The 14,534-nt window shown below is 41.4% G+C and overlaps 1 protein-coding gene across 1 annotated transcript in view; it reads left to right on the forward strand.

Annotated features, from left to right (window-relative positions):
• The window catches only part of pitpnm3 (PITPNM family member 3), an 87,258-nt gene that overhangs the window by 41,850 nt on the left and 30,874 nt on the right, over positions 1-14,534 (forward strand). Inside the window, exons 4-5 of the mRNA XM_023404594.2 lie at positions 5,060-5,130; positions 5,317-5,537. Of these exons, the coding sequence (XP_023260362.1) occupies positions 5,060-5,130; positions 5,317-5,537 (292 nt within the window). The remainder of the gene's footprint in view (positions 1-5,059; positions 5,131-5,316; positions 5,538-14,534) is intronic.

The raw sequence follows: 14,534 nt of genomic DNA on the forward strand, positions 1-14,534 counted from the left end.
TTTTCTTTGTGATCAGTTTTACTCTTTTGTTATCTTAAAGAAACAGTTCTTTATGCTAAGCTAAGCTAACGATCTCCTGGCTGTAAAATCGTATTTACCGATATTTTCAGACAAGAAAGCATATAAGCATATTTTTCAAAATATCAAACTATTCATTTAAGGCAGCGTCTGATTCTTGTAGCATCTTCTTTCCCCCTTTGACTGTGGAGATGGATATGAATTGTAACTGTTAATACGTTTGTCTGATGTTCGATCCAGTGTTTTGGCCAGATTTAGAGGGACGTGACAGTGAATTTCAAATCAGTACGTCCCTAGTTGCAGGTACTGAGTTAGCCTCTGCTACTATACTTCACTTCTGCCTGCTGTGTGTGTGTGTGTGTGTGTGTGTGTGTGTGTGTGTGTGTGTGTGTTTGTGTGTGTGTGTGTGTGTGTGTTGGGTCAGCAGGTTTGTCATGCACAGGAGCTGGTGGCGTCTCATGGGGTCTTTTCGCAGTAGTAGGCCAACACAGACCCTGATGCCTGCAGCAGTGAACAGATGGCTGAGCGTGTTAGCATGCCTGTACTGTGCCAGGGGTCAGAGGTGGCTGTTCACCCAGTCAGGAGACAGCATTCCTCCAAATGAGGACCCTAACCTGTTACTCCTCAACAGCACACACTCTCCAGTCTCAACAAAGCGATACATAACAAAGCGATCCTCACCCTTCTATATTCTTTCCATTGCAAACATCTTACCTGTAACACAAAAATAATGTAATACATTACAGATGTGCTGTGCTGTAACCGATCTTCTACACCAGTGGTTGGTCATTCAATCTACCAGCACCCTGTAGAAGAAATCTTGCAGTTGTTTGGGAGTAAATAAACACTTTATAACCTGTAAACATGTGCTTTGGCCATCCCATCACTAGTTGTATCTAAATGCTGTTGTACAGCAGTTACACTAATCAATATTTTTCATTTGGATCAAGTGACGACTGACAGAGAATGATCACCCATCTCTGTAGTTCCCCTCAGCTCTGTGGAGCATATCAGCCTCTTTCAGCTCATTGTTTTTGTTGTTTTTTTTTGCCGGCATTTGTACTGTTTTGCTCTTGCCACTGAAAAATAAATGATGCTTCTAGCAGCAGCAGATGGTTGTCTTCAGTAAAAAACCTCTAATAAACTGACCTTGCCAGCAGTTAGCTAGTGGAGAATTTAGCAGCTAAAGAGCCAGATATTTCCCCACCGGAGATCAAACCCAGAGCTAAAAGCCTGAATATTGGACTCACATGCATTGGACGGACAGTGACTCCTCATAGCCCGAGCTGGTTATTGTAATAAAGACACTTCTTGCAATAATACTATGAGCCTGTTCAGTGTTATTACCACTGAACACCACGATTTCTCATTAACGACATACAGCTGTATTGATTACGAAAGTGTCCCTAATCACGTCGCACAAATGTAATCAGAGGCTTTGTTCTGCATCGTAAATCTCATCTTATGTCGTTTGAAACTGTGGCATGTCGTGTTGAATTAAGATAAAGATTCAGAGGCAAAAAACAAACCACAGGAAGAAGCCAACGCTGCTGTTTTCTGTGCACGTCTTCCCAGGAAGACAGATAATTCACAGTGATACTGTAGCTTTCTAATGAGTCGATTCACACTCCAGCAGGCAGGAAACTTTGAGGGCATTTTGCCATTTTCATACTCCCTGGGAAGATATAAATCTGTAGTCTGGGAGCCAATCTCGCTGATGATGAATGCAGTCTTTTGCCTCCCACTCTCATCTTCCTGCTCTTGTCTTTCGCCCATCTGCTCGATCGAAGGTGACAAATGTGTGATGGCGATAGAAGTGGTCGAGACCTGAGAGGAAGAAGATTCAGAGAGAGATAAACAGACAACAAAAACTCTCTATGCTGGCTACAAAAAGAGAGTTTTATGGGAAAATGACATTTTAAATCATAGTTGTTGCTCGCAGAATGACACACAAGAGGGATCCGAACAAAGATCAATAGATCAATATTTCATCCCTTCTCATTCAGCTCTAGTAGACTTCTCTGTAGAGCCCTTCATTCTTCAAATTGCTGTTTCCGGAGTCAGTTTTCTCCTCCTCTCTCTCTTAGATAAGTTAAGAAATATATCAGACTGCAGTATGAAACAGATGAACTGTGTGCACCTGCTGCGAGTCTGTGTCTGACTGGGCTTTAAGCTACTGGAAATGGCAGTGGTGTTGCCGGACAATGGTGCTGTCAACTTTCCACAGTGTGCTTTCGAGGTTAGATAATTTGTCGGGCAGGAGAGAGAGCGCAGGGAGAGAGCTGCTAAATACCAACAAGCTTCTTAAAGCACATATGACTGGCAGGACTCAGACCTCTGAGAGGAGGCACAAGAAATGAAAATAGAAAAGCAGACAGATTTTGAGAATCCCCTTGCAGCAGCACAAATCTGCTGCAGGAGAAAAAAAAAACAACAATTGGCCTCGTAACCACAGGAATCCGGTTTCTACCACTGAGCCGCACCAACAGAAAGATTTTGTCAGTTTGGTCCAATATCAGACAATATCTCACTTTTCATTGAATTCAGGAGCATCCCAGCATGTGTGCTGCTCTCACAAATGATAAGGTGAGTGTAGCTCTGCTATTTCGTCTGACTGTCTTTCCTACAATCTGCCGAACGCAGCTGTTTGCTGCAGATTGGCAGTCAGTACATTTTCAAATACAATGCTATGTGTGAGATGTGGGGCTTTTCTATACTGGCTGTGTCTGTTGAATGCTGTATTCAGTGATAAAACAATTTTACACTTTTTTTTCGCACTTAATTAAGAAAATTTATTTAAGGATGAAGTTACGACTGAATCGAGACCCATTGACTTTATATTTTTATTGCACCATAAATTTAAACTACAGTGAACGTAGCTGGAACATTTCCTGTCCTCCAAACCAGAGAAATCATATTTCACTCAATCAGCCACAGGAATTGTAGTCTGTGAAAACTGTAATGAAACCTATTTCAGCTGTCTGCTTTAAGGCACCGCTCTAACCTGCCTAAAATAATTGTATTTGTCAGGGTTTCAGGTTTCAGATTCATACCACACACGCTGTATCAGGGGATTTTGCTCGTGTGAAAATGGTCAAATAGAAATGTGTTGAAGACTGGTCTCAACCTAAAGGGTTTCCTGCCCACTTGAAATACTTTTATTTGTAGAAGTGTAGATGTTTAGCACTACGTGATGTTAAGATTAAAGCAGTATAGGTAAAATTATTAAATTATTATCATGTATTTGTACATATTTGGTATAAAAATGTAGGAATTTCAAAATACCAAATATCAGTACTTAGTACATTTTAGAGGTCAAGACATGGACTTAAGTTGCATATTTGATCACAACATACTTGACTCGACAACAGTATAAACACTTGCCAATTGACAATTAATATAACCACAATAACTTGTGACCTCACTCAGACTATTAACTTGAAATAATGACCCACCTGAGGAAAAAAGATCAACAAGACAAGAGCACTGAAAGCATAAGACAGCCGAGGCTGATGGGAATGTCTGTAGTTTATCAGGGGCTCTGACCTGATAATGGTGATGGCGCCAGATGAAAAGTCAGAGGAACATAAACCTCATCAGGATTGTTGACATTGGACATAACATAACAATCCGTCCAATGGCTGTGAAGATATTTGACTTGAAATTGTCAACCTCATGGTGGTGGTGGACAAAAAGACGGCTCACAGATCACCAAAGTCTGTATGATCCATCCTCTGGGAACCTTGAATGTCTGTGCAAAGCTGCATGTTAATCCCTTCAGTAGTTAAAAGGTAGTTGAGATATTTCAGTTTGGACCGGTGGTGGACTGACCAGCAGACCAACCAACATACCAACATCGTCATCCCTTGAGCCATAAAAGATTATTATTATTGAAAAAAGTATATACGTATACGTGTATAAAAGTATATAAGTATAATGTATATCTGACAACAGCCAATCACGTTGCTCAACCAGGAGGGAAGACTTGAGTCAAATGTAAGATGTATATGATAAATATGTCAGTCAGAGGCTTCCATCAAAAACACACTAACGATCTAGTCCCACAAATAAGTGCAACTACCTTTTCATCAAACAAGGCTTAGTTTTTCTGCTCGCTGCCAAATCCCACAATGTTTCCATCTCCGGCAGCGTTTGTGCACTAAAATACTTGACAAGGTTTTTGGAGGAACTTTTCGGCCCTAGCTCCCTCTTTCAGAAAAAAGAAAACCTCTCTCCATTGATTTCCTGTTACTTTGTGACCAAAATAGTGCAGTGGGCTTAGTCCCTTGTGTGTGCTGAGCTGTTCTAGACAAGCAGGCAGTCGGAGGCAAGCTGTGGGCTGGGAATGGAGTAGAAGGGAGCTGACAGTGCGTGAGTCTGTTGCGAGCCTCCCGTGACAGTCGGTCCCAGACGAGGAGGCCAAATAAACAACTCTAGCGAGTAAAGCACAGAGCTGTGCCTTGAGCCCAGAAGGAGAAAATAGAAAGAGAGACAGGAGAGAGCTCAGGAATAAGATGACACAGGGTGCAGAGGCTTCCGGAGAGGGTAATGAGTTTGGCCAGGTTCCCATGATATGCTGCACCGCACCAAGAGAGAGCGTTAGAGAGAGAAAGAAAGCGATGCTTTTAGTTTTTCCGGTTTGGATAAAAATGTCCCCATCCGTTCATCTTTGTGTCTAGAAAAGAAGTCTATTGTTTTTTCTGCATCAGAGAAGCCAGAATCCTATTACATTTGATGGCTATAGACACTTCAGCAGAAAAATAACCACGCTCCTGTTGTTTACTGTCAGTATTGACTTCTGAATCTTATGCTTATGCCAGTAGAGCCTAAGGGTACATAAGCCCATCACCCAGTTTTGAGTAAGAATTAAGAGAGATGAAGAGGCATTAGTAATATTGACCATATTCACTGATCAATATCTATTTATGCTCCTGTTATCGGTGCATCTGGGTGAAGTGGCTCTCACAGTGACGCCTTTTTCTCTATTTTCATTCTTCCCTCCCTCTTGCGTCCCCATTTTACTACTCTTTTCTCTTTACAGAGGGTCTCTACCAGCTGGGTGGTCCTCGCTGTGCCCCTCAGAGCAGCATTGAAGGACTGGAGGACATAGAGGTAGGATAATTACAAAGAGTCTCTCAGTGTATTCACCAGCAGCCACGAACAAGTAGAAGTACCTGGTTGTTTGTCTTGCTCTGTAGCCCCACAACGTTGACAAAATGCTGCCTCTGTTCCTTCCCTCTCCTTGAGTCTCTCCTTTTAAGTATCTCTTTTTTCAACTCAAACTGAACCCTTTTGCAGAGGAAATGTAAGACCCACGTGCTGCTGCTCGTGGTGCACGGGGGGAACATCTTGGACACAGCAGGCGGAGACCCAAGCACAAAGGCTGGTGATGTGGCCACCCTGGCGTCAGTGCTGGAGAAAGTGACGCGGGTGCATTTCCAGGCTGCTGCAGAACACGTGATGATCAAGCTGGTGCCATGTCCGGCTGTGTGCGCTGAAGCCTTCTCCCTGGTGTCAAAGTGAGTGCCGTTGCCAAAACAGGGAGTCTCATTGGCCCCTCTTAAACTTGTCATTTGAAGTGCCTCATATCTGGATAAAATCCTAATGTGGTTTAATACACTTTCATCTATATTTAGTAACAGAAAAAAAACTGACTAAATATCTGGACAAGGCTCACTGAGTACTGATGGGTATGAAAATGATGTGAATCATATGCTGTGGCCTTCATAGTCATCATTTCTCAACCAATTAAACACCTGCAGGACATTTTGTACCAACATGTTAGACAAGGCTCTCCACCAACATCATCAACACACCAAATGATGATCGTCATCCCTCCAGTAAGATTCCAGAGACTTGTCTGCATCAACAAACTATTCTGGGTGCTCGTTATGGCCTTAACCGGTCTTATTCATAGCTCAATGATGCCTTGCATGAATTATGGACAAAACCTCTGGTTATTCCTCCCACTGTTATGTTATGCTACAAGTGTCTTCCTCTTTGGGGTAAATGAGTCATGTAGGAACACAACCTGTCACACCAGAAATGGGATAATGTGAGCATACCTCTGCCTTCTACCACCAGGGAGAGGAGGACGACCTGAGCAATACTGCCTCAGATCATAGTAATAAACCAAACTGGCTAAGCATTAGCTGAAATGTCACAGAGTTACAGAGGAGAGGAGGGTGGTGTGAATTATTTAAGCATGTAAGAGGTGATTTCATAGATGAGTATAGACTATACATATTTTAAATCAGACCTCCACAGATATGAACAAATTGGTGTATGGCGTGATTCCTGTCTGTCATATGAGCGAGATCATCACTGCAAATGTCCTGAAAAAGTCCTGGAAAATTATCTGTGGAAAAGAGTTGGAGCCCTGTTGGTTTTTTTAACTGCTCTCTGAGGTCACTTGTTCAGGTCGTCCTACAGCCGTCAGTCGTACAGGGCAGAATATGAGCGCATTGTCCTGTTCAAAGTATGACAGGTTGTGTTCCCTCATCATTTATTTTCAAAAAAAGTTCCAAGAAAAAGAGAGGGCGCCTGTATCACTGACTCTAGCAGACCCTTGGTTCAGTGCAAAGAATAACTGGAAGTTGCCCCCATAATTTAAGCAATGTAATATGGGGCTAGATATACAATGCATAATGTTTATTTCCTTTTATTTATCACCTATCTGTGAATGCGCCTCCTTAAGCCAGGTCACAAATCTGAGTACATCTATCTTGCTTTTCCCAGCTGAAATGCAAATGTGGGTAGGTATCTGCTACTGCGTCTGAAGATGTTTGAAAACTCCCAAAACATGCCAAAGGAATTATTGTATTAAAAACAGTGTGAACACAAACACATGGATGGACCATGAGCCAGACATTATTACATTCATGGTATTAATACATTCATTGGCCTTCTGTATGACACCTTACACCTTACTGAAATTGTTTCACAGGTTTTGACTTGTCACAGGATGAAAAACACCAGTGTTACTTATGATAATGAATTAATGATAGCTGCTTCAGTTTCCGGGTCTCAAACTGTTTGCTGAGATGTTTTGAGCAACAATCATATTGTAATCTGTCAACACTGGTTCCTTTATGCATTTACACTTGGCTTTGTTAACATTAGATAGCTATCCGATCTGCTTCGTTGAACAAGGCATTTAGGTATCGCAATGCTTCCCTTAATTTGTTTTTATGGGTTTTTTTTTTTCAGTCTCCTGCTTCATTATGTGTTTTGTTTTAGTTTTTTTTATTCAAACAACATTCTCGCTATTTTTATAGACTGCCTTAATTACTAGAGCAATGAACCGTCTGCGCTGGACTTTACTGTTAAAGGAGGCATTTCATGAATCTGCCCAGTATGAATGCAAATCTGCAGGAATTAACATAGAGGTAAAAATGCTTGGCTGGCTAAGGTGGTGAAGGTTAATTGAGAAATATATTGACCAAAGACCCCTAAACAGACAGTGCAATGTTAATTAGTATGCTGATGACATTTCCAGCCCCTGCAAGCAAGTGGTCATGTGGAATATTAAACTCCCAACCTTTTTGAAATGCTTTTGTTTTTGATTGTGAATTCTCCCCCTAACGTTCTGGAGGCGGCTCCTTAGCAGACAAATGAGCGGCTAAATGACATTATACAGTTCCCACTGATCTTGAGGCTTCTGCAAGGAATGTGTGCAATGATCTGTTTGTCTAATTAGCTGCCGTTACTTTGTATTCAGGTTTCATTTTGGTATCAATTTCAGAGTGGAAGATAATTGCGGAAGTTGTGACAGTAGCTCAGATATTAACAGCAGTCAGTGGATGAGTCTTCCCATATGGCAGATTATATAGAATTGTGGCCATTAAACCTCACAGGCCTCACTCCCCGCAGTCATCTGTGTAAAGTAATGACATCCTCGGCTGGAAGATATTTTTGATGTACAGGAGGTAAATGCATGTCTGTATTCACGTGTTTGCTCTTTCTTTAGTCTTGTCTGCCGTCTGTGCAGAAACGCTTAAGCGTAACTAATGATTTCATCTCACATTTAATGTCATATGTCCCAGTGGTCACCAGTTTTATCTTTGACAGTGTCACTTAGTTTTTCACGGCTCTCCAATTACAAGCGGATGATGTTTTTGTTGGAATTGTCACTAATCACTGTGGCTGAGAGAATGTGTTTGGCAGTCAAGTGTCTGGTTTTGTGATTGGCGTTAGCAGGAGTGAGGTAGTGACTCGAAGCAAGATGAGTGTAAAGAGATTTGAGTGCTGTAGCTGCTTGGCAGCTTGACGTCCGCTTGGCTTTCACCACATCCAGAGATAAAATATTAAAAACAACAACTCCCCTTGGGAGACAAGCGCAACTGTTATTGCCACATGTCTCGTCTTGCCTGCTCTTTAATGCATGTGGACTCACACACTTATGAATACATAGACAGTTTACATATAGCCGAGCATGAAATTTAGCTTGAAAAGAGCCCCATTCATATTAAAAAGCTATGTCACAAAGGACCAAAGCTGTTTTACTCAGAAGTAAATTAATTAATGTAAAGAGATATAAATAAATAAACAATTAGATGCACAAACCAAAAAATTAAGAAGGTTGAGCTATGTGTAATATTCTGATCCCACCTTATTTATTTGGTATTTAATTGTTATGTTAAGATTTATTTTCCTGCAGAAGGTTTCATTTTTCTTCAACAGGATTATTTTTTTTTGAGCGGGATTTTGTTAACATGGATCAGGGTGACAACCCAACATAAATTTAACTGTTTTCAACGTCTAAAGCATATAAAACAATAATTTCAATTAAAAGGAGAAAATAAATGGTTTGAAAATGTTTCCTAAGAAATACATATGGCTGTAAGCAAATATGTGTTTTAATGCTCTAGTGAAAGTAGACAAAGCTTACTTATGCCCAGATGGCTCCAGGTCCTCAACATTTTCCCACAATATGTGCAGCCAGTAGGCAGTCATACACACCCACACGGCACCAAACACAACACTTATTCAACTACACTTTTGTCAGTTAACAGTGTTTACTCTGATGACAGCGTTGGACATGTGGGTGTGCGGAGCCTCATTTATTTGTGTGCCAACATAAACATCAGAGGAATGGGCAACCATGCAGGAAGGAAATGCTGGTGTATGGGTAATTTACTCTCATTCTGGGTAACAGATTGGCTGAAAATCGCACCACGGAGTGGAGGTGGTAAAGCCTCTTAGCGCCTGAAAGACAAACTTTCACATAAACAAACCACTTTGGACGCAGTTCTTGATGATTCCTTATGTACAGTAGGAAGTCCCCACAGAGGATGAACATGTTTTTCAGCCTGTGTTGTCCTCGTTGCCACGTGTGTGCATGGCCTGCTGTGCTCAGAAGGGCTCATTTTTAGCTCTGCCTGCTAATGAATGTACCTGACAGTGCTGGCTAGGAGCTGGGTGTCAAGGAAACACACACATGTAATCCATAAACACACTTGCGCCAATATATCCCACACAAAAAACAGTTGGAACAGAGCTCTGAATGTGTATTATTGCACCATAGCGCGTCCAATTAACAGCGACAGTGAAAAGGCTCCCAAATTGATTTCCCCTCGCAGCCGACGCACTGCCTTTGTCACAGTTTGAAGAGAAAGAAATGTTTCAACTATTAAAAACTTCAGCTGTGGTGCAGGAGAGAAAAATCTAATGGATTCATGTGTCATTGTGTAGGATCATTTTTCCATCAGGGAGAGCGGAGGAGGAAGTCCACTTGCCCAGTGTGCACAACGAGTGACCTCAGTTCACGGAGATAGAGACTCATTATTCCGTCCATCGGCAGCTGGAAAGTGCCGCTGCTATTTCTGGGCCCTGTCCCTAATTAAGAGGCGGAGGGCCATTGCTGTTCATGTTAACTGCGCAAACATTGTGCCAGCCATTAAGAAATGGGGAGAGCAATTAAGCAGGAATCTGACAGGCTTCAGAGTTTTCTGTTTGACATTAGGTAGCGAGCGGCAGGAGGGTTGCGGGGCAGAATAATACAGTCTATCTCAAGGTTATACTGTGTGAGATGAGGCTGATTGGAGGTTTAATCGGCTCTCTCTACCTTAGTTTCTCCCCGCTATTGTGAATCTATCTCTCCATCAACACATTGCCATGAAACCATAAGCAGGACTTCTGTACATCTCTCGTGATTCAAAGAGATAGAGAGATGAAGGAAACCTCACAGCCAATCTAAATTCAACTTATATCCATAACAAAGCAGGAAATTAAGCTTTTTGTGTTACGTGAGTATGTCTTCAATAAAAAAAGGTGCACTGTAGAGACATCACAATATGACCTCAGCATACTCTCAGTTAATATCACTTGCATTTTACTAATGAGAGCGGAGAGATGTAAACAGGGTAAATGCTGCCGCTCATGAGCGAATGACTCATGTTTTGAAATAACGGGGGCAGACTCGTCACTGCAATGTGAGCCACGCTCCTCCACCATTCAGGGCTCTGTCAATGACCCCTGAATGGTGGTTGAGGAGCAAAAAAGCCTTCACAAGTGACATATTTGAATTATCTGCTATCTGTGCGCTGGCTAATGGGTGTCAAGTCTGTCGTTTCTGTAGCCTGTTCGATGACATTTTGGATGAACATGTGCTCTTAATCAGGAGCCTAAATCTACAGCCACACACTATAAAATCCAGACTGTCGAGCACCATCTGTCTCTGACAACAAACACGACGCTTTCCAGTTTTGCTCCATCAAAATTGTCTGCCTGAGATCGCAGCCACTATTTTACTGATCACCAAGGAAATTATAGTTAAGGATTATTAAGATTAATTATAGCCATTAAAATGTAGATGGGATTCGAATGGTTTTGTGGAACAGACTTTCCAAAGCGCATGTTTGTATAGACATAGATGTTAATGATCGCCGCCAATTAATTAGGATCATTGATTCTGAACAGAGAATAACCCGCTGAAGTCCTAGAGGATGTCGTACGTTCAAACTGCCTCAGCAAATAAACCAGAAAACACTAAGGCTCATGCACGTACACACACACACAAACACACACACAAGCAAATACTTTACGTGCGCTCTTTTGAATGTAAAACAGTGACTACTCTGTGGTAATCATACTAACAAGTGCTTGCATAATCAAGTAATTATGCAATGCAAATGATGAGTGTCTCACCTGACATTTGTTGAACAGTGCAGCAGGTGTTAAACCTCTGCTCCTGTCATGTGACTTTTGAACCCTGTTCAGAGGAAGAGCTACGTTTGGAATATTAATTCGAGTTTTTTCATTTTGGGTCTTTATTTGTTCTGTGAGCAAGTGTGTGTGTTTTCTTTGCTGTGTTTGTGTGTGTGTATGTGTGTGAGCAGCAGTTGTTAACAAGACTCTAATAAGATCACAGCCTTGTAACTACAAAATCCTGGTCCAAGCCCTCAGTGGTACTTGGTTGGGATAATGGGATTTCTCATTTCACTTCTAAAACTCAGTAAACAAGAAGCTAATAAACAAACAGTTTGTGGTGGTAGGTGACCTGATGGTATTTTGTTGCACAGCAAGTCTTCCCCCAAGACCAATACATTGTCATTTCTGTGCTTGAATTGCCTGAGCTGAATATTTCTCACAGAAGCTTCTGTAGAAGAAGTGACACCCTTGTTATGCAAATAACTGTGTGCAGTACCGTTGAAGTAACGCCGAATATATTACAGAGGTTTCCCTTTTTCCTGTTTTCTTTCAAATCTGCATGGGGGAGCGGGTTACAGAGCAGAATCTGTTTCAAAAAGCTGCTCCAGAGAGAGCAGAGCAGGGTTCATGCACCACAGAGTTGACACTGCAGAAGCAGACTGCATCTCAAGAGTTTTCAGGTGATGTCTGTACACTTTTCTACTGACAGCAACACATCAGAGCCACATCCTGGGGTGTGACGCCTCGCACTGCTGCTCATTACTAGCAACTCCAGTGGGAGAGTGAGATTATAGAGATTATATAGGACAGACAAAACAAATGTCTACAGAGAGTCCACAGCCACGCCGTGGCTCCGTGAGCTCTGCGCATTTTTATGTGACTGTTACAAGCAAAACACATAGGCAAGGCAGAACCTGTGACTGTCCATTTTTTGGATGATAGCTTTGCCCTGTTTGATTTTTACATATTTCTGTCAAGCAGAATATGTAGACTTCAACATTTTTCAGTCTGTTTACTCAAGCGGCTGATGTAAATAATTGCAGGCCAACAGAGATCTGTCAGTGTTTGCTGTGATGTGGCAGTGGGGATTGTGGAGGTGGCTTTATCCACCGCAGATGTCAGAGACTGGCTGCTGAACACCGTGTTGCTGGGAGCACAACAATCACATCTATTGTCTCTTTTCTTCCCCACATGTTTCCCAAAGCCTGCAGCACGGTATTTTTTTTTTTTAAATTGCTACACCAATTGGCCATGGCTGCTATAAACATGTTGTAGTGCAGAATCACGGCTGTGATTCCAAAAAAAATTGATGATAATGGAGTTGGATGGGTTTTTTTTTTTTCAGAAGTTCTCAAATTTGTGAAGTTTTATTCAGATGATTTAAATGTGCTTCGGTCCTGAAAATAGGATTATAATGAGAAATTTACACAACCGTGCCGTCAGTTCAGGCGGTTGAGGAAATGGCTTAATCTGATTAATATACATCAGAGCATTCACAGTCAGTCAGAGAACATTGAATTGCTCTGACCCCCATTGTTCACAAACTGAGAGGAATATTTTCTTGTATAGACGGTACATGGACGCCATTTTTCCTTTTCTGGGGTATTGTTGCCATGGCGGCACAATGTTTGACTCTAATAAAACAAAGTTCATAATCCGCTAGAGGCACATAAGGGCCTCGGCATTACTGGACTTACTATTAAATCATGGCAGTCCAATTAGAAGAACGATAAGGATATCTTTCACCTCTCGGGAAATACACTTATTTGCTCACTTAGTTAGATTCAGTTAAATTAGATTATATTAGAAGATTGATATTAATTTAGTCTCTGCTCAGTGGAGAGATTGGTCCAGAATGTATTTAGATTCAATTCAGTTCAACTTTAATATAAGTATATTGCACATAATGAAACATAGTGTTGTCAGAAAAGCGTACTATGGTATCTGTTGAAGATATCCAAACTCATTTAAGAGGCAGGACAATTCAAGTGTGAGCTGCTGTTTACACTTTACACGTACGGTGCAGCTGGTGGTAAGAGTGCGTGAACTCACAGCAGGACAAAGAGAAAACAGCCAGAAAGAAGAATAAACCTTACAGCCTTACATAGGAGAGAGCAAGAGAAAACAGTTAACCCTGGTGAAAAAATAAAACCTGCACCTTCAAACAATTTCAAAACAATTATGTCCTTGCTGTATTTTATTAGCTGGCATATACTGAAGTGTTGGAAGTGGAACGTGTGCAGCGCCAATAACTCATGCAACCACTGGGCCCAGGAGTTGGTCATTAGCTAATTATCTCCAATTCATAAGATAAATGTTTGTTAAGTAGATCTTGTTTTTATTTATTCTCTGGTGATTTTCTCTATTTCTTTACTGTTAAAAAACCCACGAAAAGGAAAAAAACAACAATGAATTCATCCAACTAACAAATTTTGCCTGTGTATTCAAAGCCTGATGTATTCCTCCTCTTCATAATCTGTTGATAAAAATGCATAATTCAACTACACTTTTGCACTGGGTGACATGTTCTTTCCTTCTTTCCAATGAATGTGGGCACTGTGATTCACTCTGACTCAGTCGCAAACACGCCATCCTGCTGCTGGAAATAGTCCTCGTCAAATACGCTGTTTACTCCTGTTTGAGTAAAATTTGCTTATATGAGCTGTTTTAGGAAACGACCTAGCCATGTTTAAAGATTTAAATGTTCAATTTGTGTCCTTTTTACTTTAATTTGAGGATATGGGGATAGAGGGCATCATATATTATACGGATAAGTGGTTGTACAGATTGTAGAACCTTCTGCATTAGATCTGTGATTTCAGGCTATATATTGAAAACGGTTTGAGTCTCAAGGCTACAGAATTTTTATGGGAGGCCAAACATTTTGAGAGACAGATTTTAGTCTTTTCATGGGATTTGTGGACCATAAAAAAATATCAGGCAGCTCTTAAAGGAGTTTTTGGAAGGCTAAGAGCTAAATGTCTCACAAATCTATTTCTGTATTGAACAGATTGAACAGAGATCAAATTGTTGTTGATGTTGTGATTTAAACGATATCTGGCAGAGCACTTGTGACTTCCTGAAATGTTGCGTTATAAACATTTTCGTGTCAGCGCTACATGAAAACTGTCAGCCCTCATCCTCACACAGAGGTTGTGCCTTTCTGTGCGGTGAGGTGTCCATGGTTACTGACATATTTCTGCCTTGGTGTGGCATCGCTGCCTCTTCCTGTGAGCAGAGCATCTGATGGATGGTGACAGGGTTGCCACTGCTGCTCAAGAAGAGAGTGGGGGGCAACGCCATCCTTTACTGTTTCCCCACGCTGTCACATGAAGTGTCTCACTTGATCTGTCCGTGCACTGTCA

The sequence above is a fragment of the Seriola lalandi genome, unplaced genomic scaffold, assembly GCF_002814215.2.
Source record: "Seriola lalandi dorsalis isolate HSWRI2012SDOR001 ecotype SW California unplaced genomic scaffold, Sedor1 jcf7180002054249, whole genome shotgun sequence".
NCBI lineage: Eukaryota > Metazoa > Chordata > Actinopteri > Carangiformes > Carangidae > Seriola > Seriola lalandi.